This window comes from Bos mutus, chromosome 15 (genome assembly GCF_027580195.1).
Source record: "Bos mutus isolate GX-2022 chromosome 15, NWIPB_WYAK_1.1, whole genome shotgun sequence".
Taxonomy (NCBI): Eukaryota; Metazoa; Chordata; class Mammalia; order Artiodactyla; family Bovidae; genus Bos; species Bos mutus.
Genome location: NC_091631.1, coordinates 28027773 through 28047571, shown reverse-complemented (window position 1 = coordinate 28047571; position 19799 = coordinate 28027773). Strand labels below are relative to the sequence as shown.

Sequence of the window (19799 nt, the reverse complement as noted above, 5' to 3'; positions counted from 1 at the left end):
TATATGAGTTCTGGTGCCATTTTTGCTCTAGAAGATGCCCCATATTGGAATGTCTTGCTTCAGCATTCAAAATGATAGGAAAATCAGTTTATTCAGATGGTATCCATGTGGAATAACAAAGGTAAGAGCATCTGATGGCTGCAGTCCATGAGGTTGCTAAGAGTCAGACATGACTGAGCGACTTCATTTTGACTTTTCACTTTCATGCATTGGAGAAGGAAATGGCAACCCACTCCAGTGTTCTTGCCTAGAGAATCCTAGGGACAGGGGAGCCTGGTGGGCTGCCGTATATGGGGTCGTACAGAGTTGGACACAACTGAGGTGACTTAGCAGCAGCAGCAAGAGCATCTGATGTAGATAAGTATAGCCTCTTCAGGATAGTCTCATACAAGTAAAGGACTGGGCTGACTGGGCAGAGAGAGCAGATATGCTCTGGGCCAAAAAGCAGAGTCAGGATTACTGAGGGACTTGGTCAGATGCTTAGCCTGATGACTTCAGCCATCCAATAGTTTTCCCAACAAAGGAAGGGACAGCCTTCGGAGGGAATGAGCTCCCTGTCACTAGATGTGCAAGCACAAACTGAGTCATCTGCTGGGGAGACGGCAAGAGACTTCCTGCCTTGAAGCTGGGCGAGCGTGTTCTCAGGAGCCTTTCAGGCCTGTGAGCTTATGGTTTGATAGGTGTTTCTGGCTGAAGGGAGCATCCCAGATCTCCTGAATTCGAACCTAGTGAGGTTTACAGCGTGAGTGTTGGGGTGGATTCTCTTTCCTAACGTTAGCAGAAGGGTGCTTTTGGGCCTAGGTGATCCAACGTGGCAATTCAGCAACAGGCCCCAGCACAGGAGTGCCGTGGAGGGTAGCACTGTAGGTGTTACCTGAATCGGTCCCGGTGCCTGTGTGAGTGAGATGGAACTGACTTTGGAACTTGGTATGTCTATGAGAATGTGTGTGATTGTGCGTGAGACTGTCTGAACTTGAATGTGTATGTCTGGTATGATACAGCTTGGTGTAAATATGTATCTGGCCCCGTTTGTGGCTGTGGTTGAGTGTGATGACATGCGAACACTTGTGTCCTAACAGTCTCACACTCAAGATACAGCAGACACTGCACCACAGACCTGTGGCGACCAGACTACTTCTGTAATTGCCTTAATTACACCTTAGATGTGAGACTTTGTGCCTTGCTGTGGATCCTTCATTTCTATGCCACTGCTTCCTGGACCCTGGGAACTATAGGCCTACCCCAGGTCTGACTTGTAGGCACCTCTAGGAGAGCAGTCTAAGGAGCAATCATTGGCCAGGTGACTAGGTCACACCCAGTGTCCGTCCCAAATTCAGCCGTCTCCAGAATTCAGCCCCAGTGGCCTTCTCCTCTGCAGCAGGCACGGAGGACTGCACGCACAAGAATGGAGCAACCCTTTAGGTTGCCTTGGCCAGAACTAGCTTGCTTACCCTGCGTCCACGCTGACCCTGCACAGTCCACAATCCAGTTTTAGTCACATCCCACTGTACTTGCACATGGGACTTTGGTTTACATCCTGGATTGGAAGACCTTGGGAAACTCCATGTAAGCCCTTCCCTCAACTTGTCCCAACTTTGTGGTGATGTCCATCTAAACAAGGAAATCCCCAGTCCTCTTCACCCTTCCATTTGCCGTCACAGTGGAAAAGGGTACCCAACAGAGACAGCCTCAAGGATTCCAAGGGCCTAGAGGCCTCAGCTTTGCACCTGAGCCCTGCTCCCAACACACACACACACTATTGGACCTGTCCCCCGCCTCCCACACACACACGGCTGTGGGCAAGTTAACCTCTCTGAGCCTTAGATTCTGTGCTGCTTCTCTGCTGCATCGACCATTTTGTGTCTTAGTGCTTACCCCAGCTCTGTGGGATTACCGTGTTATCACCTGTGTGACTCAGGCAGATTTCCCATGGGACTCTTCAGGATGTGTATCAGCTGGGGTTTTTTTCCCCACAATGGAACCACCCGGCCCAGGCTCCAAAAAGGACTGAGGGCTACCTTGCTCTATGCACTCACTCTTTATTGCTGTTGGACAAAGTGCTGATTCCTGCCTGGCCCAGGAAGGGGAGGTCCTGACCAGCTCCCCCTCTCTGTGGCCAGCAAGCAAGGCTGAGCAGAGCTCGGAGACCCGAACCTGTCCCAAGGAGTGGTCAAGGGTGTGGCACCCTTGCAAAGGGTGCAGGGCACAGGCTAGTTGGCAGCCATGGCCCCATGCACAGCCCTAGCCTTTCAAGTCACTGGCTGTGGGCTCCTGGTAGAATTCATCCATGAATTCAAGGAAGCGGCCCAACTTAGGCTGGCTCCCGCTCAGTGCTGGGCGGGCCTGGGGTGGCGCTGTGGTCCCAAACACTGACCGCAGTGAGCAGCGCACCAGCCGCCGGTAGCGCGCACGGAACTCCTTCAGCAGCTTTTTGGCCTCCAGGAACTGCTTCTGGTTCACCAGCCGCTGTTCTGTCCGCTGGCGCAGGACGGCTCCTGTAGGGAGAAAAGCCAGGAAGGACACCCAGATCACCTGGGGTCCCACCTATCCCAGAGCAGTAGGGACTGGGTCCAGAGTCCCCCATAAAGTGGGATGGAGTGGGAAGAGGATGGTGAGGGCCTGAAAATGGCCTCTCCAGCTCGGGCACTAGAAGGCCAGAGGGATCGCCTTCTGAGTCTGTCTCAAGCCGTTGGAAACATGCTGTGTGACTTCAGGCAGCTCTCTGCTGCACTCGGCTCACTTCCTCCATCTGCACACAGGAAGGTCGGGCAGATGCTCTAAAGGGCTCTTCTTGCTCCGACACAAGCCCTCTGCCTTATCCCAGCAGGGGAGCAAACGTCTAGACCTCAGAGCCTGGCTGATGAGGACGGGGGGCCTGAGCCATACCTAGTGGTGCCTCTGTAATGTTCTGGGTGTCCCGCATGCGAATGAGGATGTCATCCAGCAGCTGGGCTCGAGTCTTCCGTCGGGTTGGAACAGGGATCCTCTGGGTCTGACAGGAGGTGAGAGAGCAGAGTGTTAGCACAGTCTCAGACTTTCGTGGCCTCACCTCATTCAGTCACAACGACAGGCAGGGGAGAACTAGGGGCACTAGGGAAAAGCATGGCTCTTGGAGGTCCCAAGTGACAGCCATTTCTGTTCCTGAGGGTCCCCAGGGGCAGTTCACACGCACAGTGAGGTGGAGGCTTACCCGCTTCTCCTTGGGAACATAGTGCTTCTGCAGAGTATCCAGCCTGGGCTTGCTGGAGCGGTACACGAGCGGGTGTTTCAACATGTGCTGCAAGGCCTGTGCATTCTTCTGGATTCCTAGGTCAAAAGGACAAGGTCGAGTCAAGGCACATCCCCCTCCTCCTGGATGCCTCCCCTGACTTCTTCATTCCCCATTTCATAGCAGCCCTGGGTAAAAAGATGGGGGGCGCCAAGAAGACCCTTTCTAGCCAAGAAGACACTGTTCCCATATCCTGGCCTGATCTGTTGTGGTGCCAGAGGTACCATCATTCAGTGAATACTTGTATCACTGAACAGGTCCTAATGGAAAAACAGCACAAGAGTGGGGAAAGGTAACTCATTAACCTTGGAGGGTTACACTGCAGAGACTGACACCCACAAGAGCACAGCTGGGCACCAGTGCAAAACACATCAGTCCAAAATAAGGGGTGTGAGATGCTGCCTCTCTTGTCTCCAACCAAACAGGGAGGATTCTGGATGTTCGGTTTAGGGATTACCTGGGCTGGGGGAGGACCTGGGGAATCTGACTAGTCTGGGTGTTTATTCATTAAACCCTTCCTGGAGAGACTTCCAACCAAAGCAGGTAGGTCCAGAATGGCTGGAATCTCTGAACAGCTGTGATTCCCTCAAAACCAATGAAGGTCCAGGCCAGGGCTCCTGACGAGTAGGGCTCTAAACCAGGACACTCCCAGGGGCAGATGGAAAACAGCACCCTGGCCTGGAAAAGAGTGTTGGCACCAGCCTTGGCTTTGCCCTCACTTGCTCTGAGTCATGGAGAGGGCTCCCTGCCCTAGAGACATTCTCCTCTCATACCTTTTGGCTCAACGAAGGTGGGGTCAGGCTTGGCTGTCAGCAGCTCCTCATAGCCATGGTACTTCCTGGGGAAAGAGGCAGATGGGGGCTTCTTCTGAGTCCTCTTTGCCTCTCTGGGTGCTGTGGATGGTGGTCTTTGTTCTTTCTCCTTTATCTCTGAATCATCCCTCTGGAAGATGGAGGAAGATAACCCACTGACCTGTGCCCAAGAAGGAAAAGAAAATGCATTCCGTTAACACCTCTGAGGTCTGTGTGGGCCCCCATGCTGGATCCTGTTTAGGGCAAGAAGCAAGCCTGGGGTGAGAGGAGGCAGACATGAAAACAGACACTGACCATACACTGAGATAAATGCTGTAATAGACGGGAGCACAAGGGTGCTGGGTGAGCCCACAGAAAGCTCTAAAATAGCCCAGGAGGCCAGGAAGCGTCCTGGAGGGATTGTTACCTTAGCCTGAGCTAAGTCTTGAAGAACCAGGAGAGCCATTCCCAGGCTGGGGTTGGGGAATGGTCTACAAGTGATGAGAAAGGAGGACTGTGATTTGTCCCCATGGGTGTCCCTACCAGTAACCTTGGATCAGTGGGGGGCTGCGAACTCCCAGAAGGGGCTTGCAGGCCCTGCCAAGGGTGCCACTCTCTGGTTTCCAGATCTGCCCTGTGCTTAGTTCTAGCTGCCTTATAGCAGTTCAGCCACCTAAGGGCTGGACAGGAACCCATGGGAGCTGGGAACAGTGGGCGGGAGCAGGTGGGGCGCAGGCACCTGGGTCAAGAAGATGGACTCTGTGCTCTTGGTGTCCTCATCTGACAGCTGGTCTGTGCTGAGGCGGCCGGCAGCATCGCTCCGGGGGGACGTCTCCTCACTGTGCACAGTGGAGTCGGAGCAAATGGGAGGCAGTGGCACGAAGGTCCGGTGGGGCATGGGAGGGCCCCCCAGGCCCTCGATGGGCATCTCTCGCTCCACAGAAATGGTTTTGGTGGGAGGCGGCTCCGTAGTCAGCTCTGCCTCTGACTCCAGCATCTCCTTTGAGGGAGATTTGATCATCACGGATGGGTGAGGGAGAATCATAGGCTGCTTTGGCACCTTGGGAACTTGAGTTTTCACCTGTCACGGGAGAAGGGCTGAATTGGTCTGCTTCCTAGTCAGAATCTCTGTTCCTGGACATAAGCAGCCTAAGGCCAACCAGTACAGCAGTCAAAGCACTGGGGTAGGTCTCATGGGGAGGGAAGGGACAAAAATCACACTTAGTGGGCATCTACGATGTGCCTCATACATGACATGTTACGTTTTATTTACACCTCAAACTACCCAGTGAATAAATGTCCTCATTTTATAAACAAGAAAACGAGGGCTCAGAGAGGTAAAATGACTTGTCCAAGGCCACAGAGTTATTCAGTGGCAGAGGCTCCGGGCCTCATTCTGGATCCCTGACTCTATCACTCTGCCCCTCAGTAGCCTCATTCCTCTGATCGAGGTGTCCTGCAGTGCCGTGACTTTCCTCAGGGACTCCTAGGAGGGCCTGGGGGAGATGGCCCCACATTTTCTGGAAGGTGGCAGCACCAGGCCCCTATCAGGGTGCCAGTCCCTGCACCTTATACAAAGACCTATAAGGCAAATCTCTCTCAGGGTTTAGACCCAAGGAAATAATACTTTCCCACTGCACTGCTCAGCTTTCTTAGTTAGCAAAAGCCTGTCACCTCCCGTCCATGCCTCTGCTCATCTGCCAGGAGAGAGCCATGCGCCCAGCTTCCCTCAGCTGGGCTTCGTCCTGCTTCCCCTCCCTAGTTACCCGGTGGATTGCTTATTCTCTGTCACAAGTCTCTAGTCTACTTACATCTGTACTTTGACAGGCCATGCAGTGCAGTGGAAAGGTCTCAAGCACACTCTACCTTTTGAGCTCACACAAGGGGAAAACAGTCCCTGCCTGCCTATCTTGCAGAGTTTTCCCAAGTGAGATCTCAATGGTGTGCTCAAATGTGCCTGGTGAGCTAGGGAGTGGGAAGGATGACTATTTTATACAATAAGGTTCTTTTTAAGTATATCCTTTTTGAAATACATAAAATCTCAGTGTTTAGATTTGAAGCCTGAGGGACCCAGTGTTTTTTCAGAAGCCATGCCTCACAGGGGCCAAAACTAGTGCCATTATTTGCCAGCTGGTGGGGAGGGGCCACGTTGACTCCTCCCTCTCTCAGGTTTGTGCTGGAGGAGTGCTGGGGATGCTCTTCCTCTATCCCACCACCACTCTCCTGAGCAAAGACTGGGTAATCTGACTGGCCAGAGGTTGAGAGTCGCTGGGTCCTGTATGCTGGACTGTATGCTGTATGCTGGACTGTATGCTGTATGCTGGACTGTATGCTGTATGCTGGACTGTATGCTGTATGCTGGACTGTATGCTGGACTGTATGCTGTATGCTGGACTGTATGCTGTATGCTGGACTGTGTGCTGTATGCTGGACTGTGTGCTGTATGCTGGACTGTGTGCTGTATGCTGGACTGTGTGCTGTATGCTGGACTGTGTGCTGTATGCTGGACTGTGTGCTGTATGCTGGGCTGTGTGCTGTATGCTGGGCTGTGTGCTGTATGCTGGGCTGTGTGCTGTATGCTGGGCTGTGTGCTGTATGCTGGGCTGTGTGCTGTATGCTGGGCTGTGTGCTGTATGCTGGGCTGTGTGCTGTATGCTGGGCTGTGTGCTGTATGCTGGACTGTGTGCTGTATGCTGGACTGTGTGCTGTATGCTGGGCTGTATGCTGTATGCTGGACTGTATGCTGTATGCTGGACTGTATGCTGTATGCTGGACTGTATGCTGTATGCTGGACTGTATGCTGTATGCTGGACTGTATGCTGGACTGTATGCTGTATGCTGGACTGTATGCTGTCTGCTGGACTGTATGCTGTATGCTGGACTGTATGCTGTCTGCTGGACTGTGTGCTGTCTGCTGGACTGTGTGCTGTCTGCTGGACTGTGTGCTGTCTGCTGGACTGTGTGCTGTCTGCTGGACTGTGTGCTGTCTGCTGGACTGTGTGCTGTCTGCTGGACTGTGTGCTGTCTGCTGGACTGTGTGCTGTCTGCTGGGCTGTGTGCTGTATGCTGGGCTGTGTGCTGTATGCTGGGCTGTGTGCTGTATGCTGGACTGTGTGCTGTATGCTGGACTGTGTGCTGTATGCTGGACTGTGTGCTGTCTGCTGGACTGTATGCTGGACTGTGTGCTGTATGCTGGACTGTATGCTGTCTGCTGGACTGCTGAGCAGGCCGTGTCATCTTCCATCTGTGTTCTCACACAGAAGCCTCACACCGCTTTCTGGTTCCACGTTGGGTGGGTCCAGGCCTTGGTCTGGAGTGCCAGCAGCCTTGGTCTACGTAACTGAGTAAAAGGCTGTACATCCACCCCATCTCTGGGAGCACCTTGGGGACATGCAGGCATCTCCAGCCTGCCTGCAGCCCACACCATACTCTCCGCGTAGCCCGTGCTGGAGGTCAGACAGCATTTACAGAGCGCTGATTCGTTTCTCATGTGGCCACTGGGGTGTGTGTTTATCCTCCATTAGTTGCAACGATGGTGGTGCCCCTGGACCCCAACACTCCCTTTTAACAAGTAAGTTATTTCACCTCTCTGAGCCTGCTTCCTTCTCTGTGGTGAGGATTACGGGGGAGCGCGTGTGCACGTTCTCAGCATGGGTGCTCTGTACACAGGAGACAGGATTACGTACTGAGCATCTGGCTCACCCCGATTCCACCCCTCCCCAGCTGCCTGACGGGAAGGGAAGTAGTAGGACCCTTAGAGGAGGCAGCAGACGGGGGCAAAGATTATGGAAACCCTCTGGATTTCTCTTGCTGGTTTTAAATGCTGCTCTGGTCCCCTAAGGGCTCAAGACAAGAGCTTGGCTGTACACAGGCAGACTCTAGGGGGAGGGGCCTAGGGAATATCTTTATTTAACTTCTGGGGTCAGCAATGCCCAGTCCAGCTTTTGGCTGTAGGAAGACAAAGTTCAGGAGGGAGAAGCATTTCACAGAAATTTCTGAAATCCTTTGGATGAAAGAGGGATCTTACTTTATGGCATCCCAGAAGTTAAGTCTGGACCACTAGCTGAGGGGAGGCACCGAGGGGGCGGACCGCTCTCCACACCAGGAAATGCTTCCCAAGAGTCAGGCAGGAGATGCGTATTCTAGGGCTGGCACAGCCATTCATGATACCAGGGGTGACGTAACTTGCACTGGTAGGGGGTTTGGGAAGTTAATAATGTATCAATTTCATCCAGTCCTCTCAGCAGCTCAGAGGTTTTAGAGTTGAGAAGCTGATGCTCAGAGAGTGGAAATTTTGCCCAAGTTTAGGCAGTTATGAGAAATGATGGCACCAGACTGACATGTGGGTCTTCTGACTGATTTCCCCCCGCTTCTCCACAGTGTGTTTCTTGGACCTCAGTTCCTCTGGAAAATTAGGGGATCAGACTCAATGCCCTCCCATACTCCTCCCTACTCTAATTTTTGGGTGTCTGACTGTCTTACCTCTCCTGGGTATATCTGTATGTCATACAGTGAGGGAAGGAGAAGACAGCACTGCTGCTACAAACCTAACAGAAGGCTCCCAGGCGTTGTGGGTGGGAGTGGCTCTGCTGCCAGGGTGATCTGCAGCATTAAAATAGGCTCCACTCCCTCTGGGCTTGGGGGTCCTGCCTTTGAAGCCTTACCTTCCGAGAGTCCTTCCGAGGCATCAAAATATGATGCTTAGCCTTTACTATCTTCCTTCGAATTAAGTGGATTCCCAGCCGCTCCTGGAGGAAGCTTTTTAGCAGTGGTGGGACCCCTGGAGCCATGATGGGAAAATAAGATTATTTTGTTAGCTAACATTTACTGGGGGCTTCTATGTGCCCGGCACTGTTCATGTACATGTATAACCTTACTTAATTCTCACACCAGCCCTAGGAGGTAGAAACCTATATCATGCCTATTTGACAGATGAGGAAACGGAGTCACAGAGAGGTTAAGGAATTTGCCCGAGGCAATGAAGACAGTGTAGAGCAGAGATTAGAATACCCTACTGTCACTCCAGAGACCCAGGACTCTAAACGCCTCCAGCTGCTGCATTTTGGACAGTGGGCTCCACTAGTGACGCGGCAGCTACTGCGTTCAGGTGTTCTGGGAGAGGGAGGGCTCTGCAGTTCGGCTTCACGCTCCTCCCCAGCTGGGAAGTGGGGAGTGAGGTCGCAGCAACTTATCCCACAGAGCAGAGTGTCATTATGGAGCTCACACAGGATCTAGATAATTCTGTGTTGCATTTCCAGTGCTGCCTTTTTTTTTTTTTTGCTGTGTGACTTTGGGTAGCCTGTGATTCTCTCTGATCGTCAGTTTCGTCTTCTGTGCATAAGGACAATAATGCCTGCTTCTCAGGGCTGCTGCTGGGATGAGTCAGTGCGAGCATGTGCTCAGCAGCCTCTGCTGTTTTCTACAGCCGCAGTGCACTATGAAGCTTGTCCACCCGTGACACAGAGCAGAGCAGGGCTTGGCACTGAGGCAGGGATGAGGTTCTCCACACTGCTTCTTGGGGACTGGGCTCAGGGGGCAGGTTTGCGGGTACCATACCTCGTGTATGGGCCACCAGAGGGTTGTTGTGAAAGATGAGCTCACAGAGAGATGGGAAGAGAGCTACCGGCAGGATGGCATCTTCCTTTGCAATCTGTAAGGAATGCAGGAGAGCATCAGATTGACACCACCCCGCACCTCTGCCCAACTGCTTCTAGGCCCTACAATGCAGGGCTGCATGCCTGCAAGGTCTGGGGTGGGAGTGGGGCTGGGGGAGTGAGGCTGCTGGGGACAGGACTTACTGCTGGGACTGTCTTATCTCTGCAATTTCACCTAGTCTGACCTAGTCACAGAGCTAAGAGAGGGCATCCCTGAGATCCGAAGGATGGCAGGAGGCGATGAGTGAATGCAGTGGGGGATGCAGTACATGTCAAAGAAATCTCTGTATTAATCGAAACATTCCGTCTAGTTTCTGGGCATACAGCTAGACTGTTTCTTCTTGCCTCCTAGGCAGCTAGACGTGGGCCTATGACTCAGTTCTAGCCAATGCCACCTGCGTGGAAGTGATAAATGGGCTATGCCATTTCCAGGTGCAGCCCATTCAAAACCTCCTGCAGGATCCTCTCCTCACTCATCCATCTTTCCACCAGTTGTGTGCATGCATGCTCAGTCGCTAAGTCGTGTCTGACTCTTTGCGACCCCATGGACTGTAGCCGCCCAGGCTCCTCTGTCCATGGGATTTTCCAGGCGAGAGTACTGGAGTGGGTTGCCATTTCCTGCTCCAGGGGATCTTCCTGACCCAGGGATTGAACCTATGTCTCCTGCATCAGCAGGTGGATTCTTTACCACTGAGCCACCTGACCAGTTGCATGGGATTCAGTAAGTTCTCTTAAGGTCCTATGGGATGACAGAGCTATGGCCAGAAGAGATCTAGGTCTCTGAAGAATCATATGAAAGGCCACCTACCAGCCAGGAATATCCACAATGGGTTTTGTAAAAGCAAGAAATACACTTTTGCGTTCATTGACATTTTTAGTTTGTCACAGCAGGTAGTATTACTTCCTCTAATGCAGAGAGGAAACATTCCATACAAAGAAGAATGTGTGAAAGATACCACAGCAAAGAGGAGAAACCCTGTTGGATGGATTTAAAGAAGGCTGCTGCTGCTAAGTCACTTCAGTGTGACACTTCAGTGTCCGACTCTGTGTGACCCCATAGACTAGTGTGACTAAAAGCAGAGAGAAAAGGTAGTTGGTGCAAAATGAGACTGGAGATGCAAGTATGGGCTGGACCAAAGTTTATTAAAGATGTTGGTCCATAGAGAACCTATTAGATGAATTTTTAGAAATATGAAGACCTAGGCTATTGCTTCAGGAGGGGGATCCAGATGACAGAGTAAAGAGGATATGGAGCTCACCCCCCCTCCAAACACATCAAAACTATATCTACACATGGAACAATTTTCATGGAAAACGTTATGGCATCTGGCAGAAGAGCTCCTAAACCACCAAGGCTACAAGAGAGACTCCCACATAATCAGGCAGGATGAGGAGAAAGGCACTTGGTCAGGACCTGTGTCCCTGGGAGGGGACTAAGAGGAAGAGGGAGATGGCGTGGTGGATACTATCCCAGGGAGTGAGTGGGTCAGGACACAGACAGGGTGTCCAGTCCTGGGGTCCTACACAGAAAGGGCAAACCCTGTGGCTGTTTGGAGAAATGCTGGGACAGGCTGGAGAAAGGCTGAAGCCTAGACTGCACTGGTGAGGAGGGTGTGGGTGCTGGCTCACCCGCAGACAGGGCAGGGGGTGGTCTACCCTAGCAGCTGCGGCCATGCCACACTCTCAATCTGAGCTGAGTGAACACCCCAGGCCAGCAGTGGATCTAGGGCAGTCAGGTTCTAGGAAAAGAATCCATTTAGGGATGCAGAGGTGGTGCGGGGGGCCTGGTGGGCAATGGTGGCCACTGCTGGCACTTACACAGAAGCAGCCCAACTTCCTACAGCTTGAGCAGCGCTTCAGTTCCCACAAGCACAACGCCAGGATTCCCAGTCCCAGCCTAGTGAAGGCTCCAGCCCTGCCCATTCTGTGCTACAATTGTGCACTAGATCTGGGCCGACCATAACGGGGGAAAGATGCAACTTGGACTGCAGCTAAGTAGAACTGCAGACGCCTACACAGGCACAGCGCTGGACCTCTGTAAAGCACAGGAGCCCCTTACTTGTGCGCTCCCCTCCTTCAGGGCAAAGGCCCCAGTGTGGGAGAAGGAAAACCACACACACTTAAAGGGAACAGACTCAGCCCGAATCAGACCCTCAAGGTTTCCACCCCCGCAGCTAGGCAGCAGACCCTGCCCCTTGACAGAGTAGCCTCTGCCTCTGCTGGTAGCCTCACTCTCTGCTGGAGTACCAGCTGACCCACACCAGCCCCACCCTCTATCATAGAGGCCAGCACCCCTGAGGAAAGACCGGGCTGGTGTCCACCTCAGATCCAGCTCTCACCTCAAAGACACTGGGGACACCCAGACAACATATGGTACTCCCACATAAAAAACATCCGTTCCAGACCAGGGATTGGCCAAGATGGTGGAGTAGAAAGACCCTGAGCTCACCTCTTCTCACAGGCACATAAAATCACAACTATTTACAGAATGACCATTGATGACAAGGACCAGAACCTACCAGAAAAGATACAGAACCAGCCTGCCAAATCCATTAAAACAGAAACAGCAATTTAGGCAAAATGAGGTGAAATAGGAACATGTTCCAGATGAAAGAACAAGGTAAAACCTCAGAAGAAAAACTAAGTGGATATAGGCAATCTACCTGAGAGTTCAGGGTAATGATCATAAGGATGACCAAAGAACTCAGACAAAGAATGCATCCACAGAGGAAAAGCTGGAAGTTTTTAAACAAAGAATCAGAAAATATAAAGAACAACCAAAGATGAAGAATGCAGTAACTGAAATGAAAAATACACTAGAACGAACCATTTACTACCATTAACCCAGCAATTCTACTCCTGGATAAATATCTGGGAAAAAAAAACAGTAATTTGAAAAGGTACATTCATCCCAATGTTCACAGCAGTATTATTTACCACAGCCAAGATAGGGAAGCAACCTAAGTGGCTATCAACAGATGAATGGATAAAGAAGACGTGATACACAGATATATACAAGTCACTAAGACTCATCCATAAAAAGAAAATCTTGCCATTTGCAGCAACACAGATGGATTTGGAGAGTATTATTCTAAGTGAGATAAGTGCGATGCAGAAAGAAAATATTGTATGATATCTTTTATATGTGCAATCTAAAAAATACAGGAAATGAGTGAATAAGAAAGAAGCACACTTATAGATACAGAGAACAAACTAGCAGTGACCAATAGGGAGTGGGAAGGGAGAAATATAGGTGTAGAGAAGAAAGATGTATAAACCCTTAAATATGAAATAAGTTACAAGGATATACTGTACAACACAGGGAATATAGGCATTATTTTATAGTAATTCAAATGAAGTACAACCTTTAAAAACTATAAATCACTATATTGTACACCTGTAACATATAATGGGCTGGAAAAAGCACAAGCTGGAATCAAGATTGCCGGGAGAAATATCAATAACCTCAGATATACAGATGACACCACCTTTATGGCAGAAAGTGAAGAGGAACTAAAGAGCCTCTTGATGAAAGTGAAAGTGGAGAGTGAAAAAGTTGGCTTAAAGCTCAACATTTAGGAAACAAAGATCATGGCATCTGGTCCCATCACTTCATGGCAAATAGATGGGGAAACAGTGGAAACAGTGGCTGACTTTATTTTCTGGGGCTCCAAAATCACTGCAGATGGTGACTGCAGCCATGAAATTAAAAGACACTTACTCCTTGGAAGGAAAGTTATGCCCAAGCTAGATTGCATATTCAAAAGCAGAGACATTACTTTGCCAACAAAGGTTTGTCTAGTCAAGGCTATGGTTTTTCCAGTGGTCATGTATGGATGTGAGAGTTGGACTGTGAAGAAAGCTGAGCACCGGAGAACTGATGCTTTTGAACTGTGGTGTTGGAGAAGACCCTTGAGAGTCCCTTGGACTACAAGGAGATCCAACCAGTCCATTCTAAAGGAGATCAGTCCTGGGTGTTTCATTGGAAGGACTGATGCTAAAGCTGAAACTCCAATACTTTGGCCACCTCATGCGAAGAGTTGACTCATTGGAAAAGACCCTGATGCTGGGAGGGATTGGGGGCAGGAAGAGAAGGGGATGACAAAGGATGAGATGGCTGGATGGCATCACCGACTCGATGGACATGAGTTTGAGTGAACTCCGGGAGTTGGTGATGGACAGGGAGGCCTGGCGTGCTGCGACTCATGGGGTCGCAAAGAGTCAGACACGACTGAGCAACTGAACTGAACTTACATAACATTGTACAGCAAGCATTCTTCAATTTAAAAAAATTTTTTAAATCACACCCAAAAAATACCTAGGAATAAACTTAAACAAGGGTATGAAAGACTTGTATTTGGAAAACTATAAAACTTTGATGACGGAATTTAAAGATGATTCAGTGAAATGAAAAGATCCCATGATATCTTATTATTTTTAAAATGGACATACTACCGAAAACAATCTACAAATTTAATGCAATCCCTATCAAAATGCCCATTACTTTTTTCTGAAGAATAGAAAAAATAATTCTAAAATTTTTATGGAATCAAAAAAGACCCAGAATTGCCAAAGCAATCCTGAGGAAAAAGAACAAAGCTGGAGGTATAATCCTCTCATACTACAGACTATACTATAAAGCTATGGTCATAAAAACCATATGGTGCTGACACAAAAATACATACATCAATGGAATAGAATAAAGAGCTGTGAAATAAAGCCACACACCTACAATCAATCCATGACAAAGGAGGCAAGCATATACAATGGAAAAAAGACAGTCTCCTCAATAAGCGATGCTGGGAAAACTGGACAGCGTGTAAAAAAAAAAAAATTAGAACATTCTCTTGGGAATTCCCTGGCTGTGCAGTGTTTAGGACTCCATGCTTTTACTGCCAAGGGCCCAGGTTACTTAGACGCTGGTTGGGGAATTATGATCCCACAAACTACATGCCATAGCCCCCAAAATAAAAAGAACATTCTCTTACAACATATACAAAAATAAAACTCAAAACAGTTTCATCCCCTAAATTTAAGGCCTGAAATCATTAAAGTCCTAGAAGAACACAGGTAGAACACTTTGACGTAAATTACAGCAATATTTTTTTGCATTTTCTAAGGCCAAAGAAAGAGCAAAAATAAACAGATGAAGAAGTCTAATTAAACTTAAAGCTTCACAGCAAAGGAAACCACTGATAAAACAAAAAGGCAGTCTGTGGAATGGAAGAAAATATTTGCAAATGATGCAACTGACAAGGGGTTAATATCTAAAACAAACACCTCATACAACTCATTATCAAAAATAAAACCAAATAATCCAGTTGAAAAGTGGGCAGAAGATTTTGTTTTGCTTTCTACCACTTTATTTTTTTAATTGAAGGATAATTACTTTACAGAATTTTGTGGTTTTCTGTCATACAAGAACCAGCCATAGGTACACCCATGTCCCCTCCCTCCAGAACCTCCCTCCCCATCCCACCCTTCTACTTTATCACAGAGCCCCTGTTTTGAGTTCCCTGAGTCATACAGCAAATTCCCACTGGCTATCTATTTTAATATGGTATTGTAAATTTCCATTTTACTCTCTCCATACATCTCACCCTCTCCCTCCTCTCCCCCGGCCATGTCCATAGGTCTGTTCTCTATGTCTGTTTCTCCATTGCTGCCCTGAAAATAAATTCATCAGTACCATCTTTCTAGACTCCATATATATGCATCAGTATATGATATTTATATTTCTCTTTCTGACTTACTTCACTCTGCATAACAGGCTCTAGGTTCATCCACCTCATTAGAACTGACTCACACGTGTTCCTTTTTATGGCTGAGTAGTATTCCATTGAACATATGTACCACAGTTTCTTTATCCACTAAGCTGTTGAAGGACATCTAGGTTGCTTCCATGTTCTAGCTGTTGTAAATAGTACTTGGGCAGAAGATTTTAATAGACATTTTCCCAAAGATATACAAAAGGCCAAAGGTCACATGAAATATGCTCAACACCACTAAGTATTAGAGAAATGCAAACCAAAACCACAATGAAATATCACCTCACATTGTCAGAATGGCTATCATCAGAAAGTCTACTAATAACAAATGTTGGAGAAGATGTGGAGAAAGGGAAACCTTGTACACTGTTGGAGGGAATGTAAATTGGTGGTATTGGCCATAAAGAAAATGAAATAATGCCATTTGCAGCTACATGGATGGACCTAGGAAATATGCTTAGTGAAGTAAGTCAGAGGAAGACAAATACTATATAATATCATTTATATTGGAATCTAAAAAATAATAATAACAAAAGTGAATGTATATGCAAAACAGAAAGTCTCACAGATACAGAAAACAAACAAAATTAGGGTTATGGGACTAAGAGATATAAACTATTATATACAAAATAGATAAGCAACAAGGGTATACTACGTAGCACAGGGAATTATACTCATTATCTTGTAATAACCTATAATGGAATATGATCTGCAAAAATACTGAATCACTATGCTGTACATCTAAAATTAACACAATATTGTAAGTCAACTATACTTCCATGAAAAAATATGAAGACCTAAATTTGACAAGACTGGGAAATGGATTATTTGTGTGTGGGGAGGAGGGATTTTCAGGAGAGAGAAGTATCAAAGATGACAGCCAGGGTTTGACTCAAGTAGCTGAAGGAGTCAACAGCCCAAGCAACTCAGCTATTGACTAAGATACAGAACAGCGGAAGAACGTTCAAATTTGAACCGGTAAGATCATTAATTCACTTTGTATACGTCTACTTTGGAGGTGCCTTTTAGGCTTCCAAGTAGAAATTCACATAGGTCTGGGGTACAATAAGGAGTTAAAGGTTTATGAGGCACTGGTCATAGGCAATGGATATGTGAAGCCAGTCTCAGGAGAAAATACAGAGGAAGAGGAGAAAGAGATTCAGAGTAGGCCTTGAAGGACTCTGACATTTGATCATCTAGACCAGAGGTCAGCAAACTTTTTCTGTCAAAGGCCAGATAATAAATGTTTTAGGCTCTGCAGGCCATTCAACCTCCATTGCAACTACTCAGCTTCACTATTGTAGCAACCACAATAACTTTTTATAGAACACTATCCCCTCAAAATGCAGAATATACATTTTTTTTTCCTAAGTGCACACAGAACATTCACCAACCTAGAATATAGGGTGGACCATAAAATAAGTTTAAATACATTTCAGAAGGATGAAATCTTACAGATTACGTTATCTGACTACAACAGAATTAAATTAGAACTCAATAAGTATAAGTTATCTGGAACAGCCCCCATATATTTGGAAGTTAAACCACTCACTTCTAAACAAACCATAGGTCAAAGAAAAAATCACAAAAAATTAAAAATGTTTTAATTGAATGAAAATCAAAACACAAAATTTATTGAATGCAGCTCCAACAGTGTTTAAAGAAGATATTTATAGTTGCTTATATTAAAAAGAAGAAAGGTCTACATCAACGATCTAAAATTATACTACTTAGGAATCTAGGAAAAAGAAGAGTCAATTAAACTCATTGTGAGTAGGAGAGAAATAAAATTATGAGCAAAAATCAATGAAATAGTAAACAGACAATAGAGAGATCCAAAGAAAGCAGTAGCTAGTTATTTTTCTAAGTCAATAAAAGGGTAATTTCTATTTTGGATCAATAAATAGAAAAGATGAAAATTACCAGTTTCAAGAACAATAGGATAATCCATAATATTGATACATCTACGGTCCACTGATTTTTGACAAGGGTGAGCAGACCATTCAGTGGCAGAAGAACAGTCTTTTCAATAAAAGGTGTTGAGAAAACTGCGTATCTACATACAAAAGAATGAAGCTGGACCCCTACCTCACACCATATATAAAGATTAGCTCAAAATGGATCAAAGACCTAAATGTTATGACTAAAATTATAACTCTTAGAGGAAAACCACCTGGGGAGTTTGGCTGTACTAACTGCTTGCCTCAGGAGCAATGTAAGCCGGGTTTCTTAAAAGTTGCTGGCATTTCACACCTGAGTAGGGCTCAATTAGTGGGGCTTACAGGAAGTTTTATAAGACATGGGAAAATATGTTAACATAAAACTTGTAAATGAAACACATATTAAATCTATTCCATGGACTTTACATCTGCGGTTCTCTTTGGTTTAAACATGTCTCAAGTCACTCAACCCTCAATCTTCACCTCACTAAGCTCCCTGATTTCCATCTCAGCTTAAACACCACTCTCAAGAGTACCTTCCTTGGTCCCAAATATGAGGTGAGACCTAACCTTCACATAGTTCATAGCACTGTGAATGTCTTCGCAACACTGGGCATGTTTATACTGTGATCATTTGTTCGCTCTGTCTTCCCTGTAGGTGACAAGCTCTGTAAGGGCAGAGGTCAAATCTCTTCGTAATTGTATCCCCAGTGCCCAGCACAGAGCCTGGAACATGGTGAGTGGTAAATCAATACCTGTGACTGAATCGAATGACTCCTTTCTCTGCCTGCTTGCCTTCTGTTTCCCCCTGAGAACCCCCACCCTGAGAATTCCTGAACCTGCATTCTGCTGATGCAGGGAATGGGAGGGTTGGCTTTCAGGCCAGAGCAATTCACACCCCACCCTCCCATCTGCTCCTGGGGAAAGAGGTAGAGAAGCCAAGAGTCACCTTGTTGTAGGCCAGGCTAAGGTATCTCAGCTCTGGGAAGGGTGGGGCCAGCGTCTGGTTCCTTGCCTTCAGTGACTTCACGGGAAGAATCTCGAATATGGGCGGAAGTGCACATACCTTGGTCGTCTTAGAAGGAAAAGAGTCAAAGTCAAAGCGCTGTGGTGATAAAGAAGTGGACCAACAGACCCTTCCTAGGGAGGGTGGTGGAAAGAATGACCATTCCAGAGGGGCTGGCCCAAAGGAGGCTTCTGGGGTCATAAGGGGGGGATGTCACCAAGGGCCTAGAGTTCTGGCTCCAAGTTCTCTGATGTCACATAGTTAGTTCGTTCTCTTATACCCGAAGTTCCAGTCTCAAGTTCTCTGAAGCCAAAGGATGGCACAGCAGCAGGGCAGACAGCAGAAGCTCCCTGCTCACCTCCCACTTTTTGCCCTATAGTGGCTTATCCTGAACTTGCCCTTCTATACAGTTGGGTTAAGATTTCTCCAGAAAGCAAAAGGGCAGGTACATGCTCGCATCATTAAGGGGACTCTTCCTGGTGAGGAGACAGAGCAGGAGTGAGCTGAGCCTTGAACTACTGCTCTGATGCACTCATCCAATCCTACAGTGGAGGGTTCTTCATTCCAGGATGAAACAGCAGCTAAGTCCTAGATGACGATCAAGTTGAAAAATGGAAGTTGCTGGATTAACTATGCCAAACTCAGTTTACTCACTGATTCCTTGAGTTAGATGGAGCCAAAGGAAGTCACAGGCTCAGATGACTGGCTTCAGATGAACTTGATTCATCTAGGTGCCATTAACTGCTGTGTAATCTTGAGCAAGTCACTTATTTTCACCTGCTCATTCAATGACCGTTTGTGGAGCACCTACTTTGGGCCAAGTATTTTGTTTCTTCCTGGGCTCCACGTTGTACAGCCACAAATGGATGAGTCATGGGTGAGAGTAAAACAAAAACCAGTGATGGTGCTTGGGAACTCTCCTCTCAGGGAAATCGGAATGCAATCTCCCAGAGGCTGGAGGGGAAGGTGGTGGCAGTCTGTTAAGGCATCTCCTCAACTGTGCCATTCCCGATCTGGAGGGAGGCCATGTGAGCCAAAGAAGGTAAGTCAGACTGAAGCACAGAGAAGAAAAAACCAGACAGGCTTGGGAGTTATCTAGCCCTCTCCAGGGCCAGGAAGGTCCTGACCTGAGGGCATGACTGGCTCTGCTGGGGTCACAGAGGGCCCTGTCTTAGGGGGGGATGTATTTGATGTTGATAGAGGGGCCACTAAAAGTTCCATCCATTCAAATCACTCTACATTCTCAGATGGCACACAATTGGGACCTGAGCACTAAGCAACCTGCCAATAATCTCTGGCTTCTATGGCCACAAGCCCTTCTATCTGTTAGGCACAACTTTATGCAGAGTGACCTGGCTGCTCCTGCCATTCA

The 19799-nt window shown here is 47.7% G+C and overlaps 1 protein-coding gene across 9 annotated transcripts in view; it reads right to left on the bottom strand.

The window, feature by feature from the left end:
- Positions 1-1636: 1636 nt before the first annotated feature.
- XRRA1 (X-ray radiation resistance associated 1) overlaps positions 1637-19799 on the bottom strand; it is a 69017-nt gene continuing 50854 nt past the window's right edge. For 8 of the 9 annotated variants that reach the window (XM_070383709.1, XM_070383711.1, XM_070383710.1 and 5 more), the window contains 8 exons: positions 18371-18496; positions 9616-9709; positions 8724-8839; positions 4799-5140; positions 4042-4240; positions 3191-3306; positions 2887-2992; positions 1637-2495 (listed from right to left, as the gene is read on the bottom strand). In XM_070383709.1, the coding sequence (XP_070239810.1) occupies positions 2242-2495; positions 2887-2992; positions 3191-3306; positions 4042-4240; positions 4799-5140; positions 8724-8839; positions 9616-9709; positions 18371-18496 (1353 nt within the window). In that variant the 3' untranslated portion in view covers positions 1637-2241. The remainder of the gene's footprint in view (positions 2496-2886; positions 2993-3190; positions 3307-4041; positions 4241-4798; positions 5141-8723; positions 8840-9615; positions 9710-18370; positions 18497-19799) is intronic. The other variant, XM_070383718.1, reaches the window with a different exon arrangement.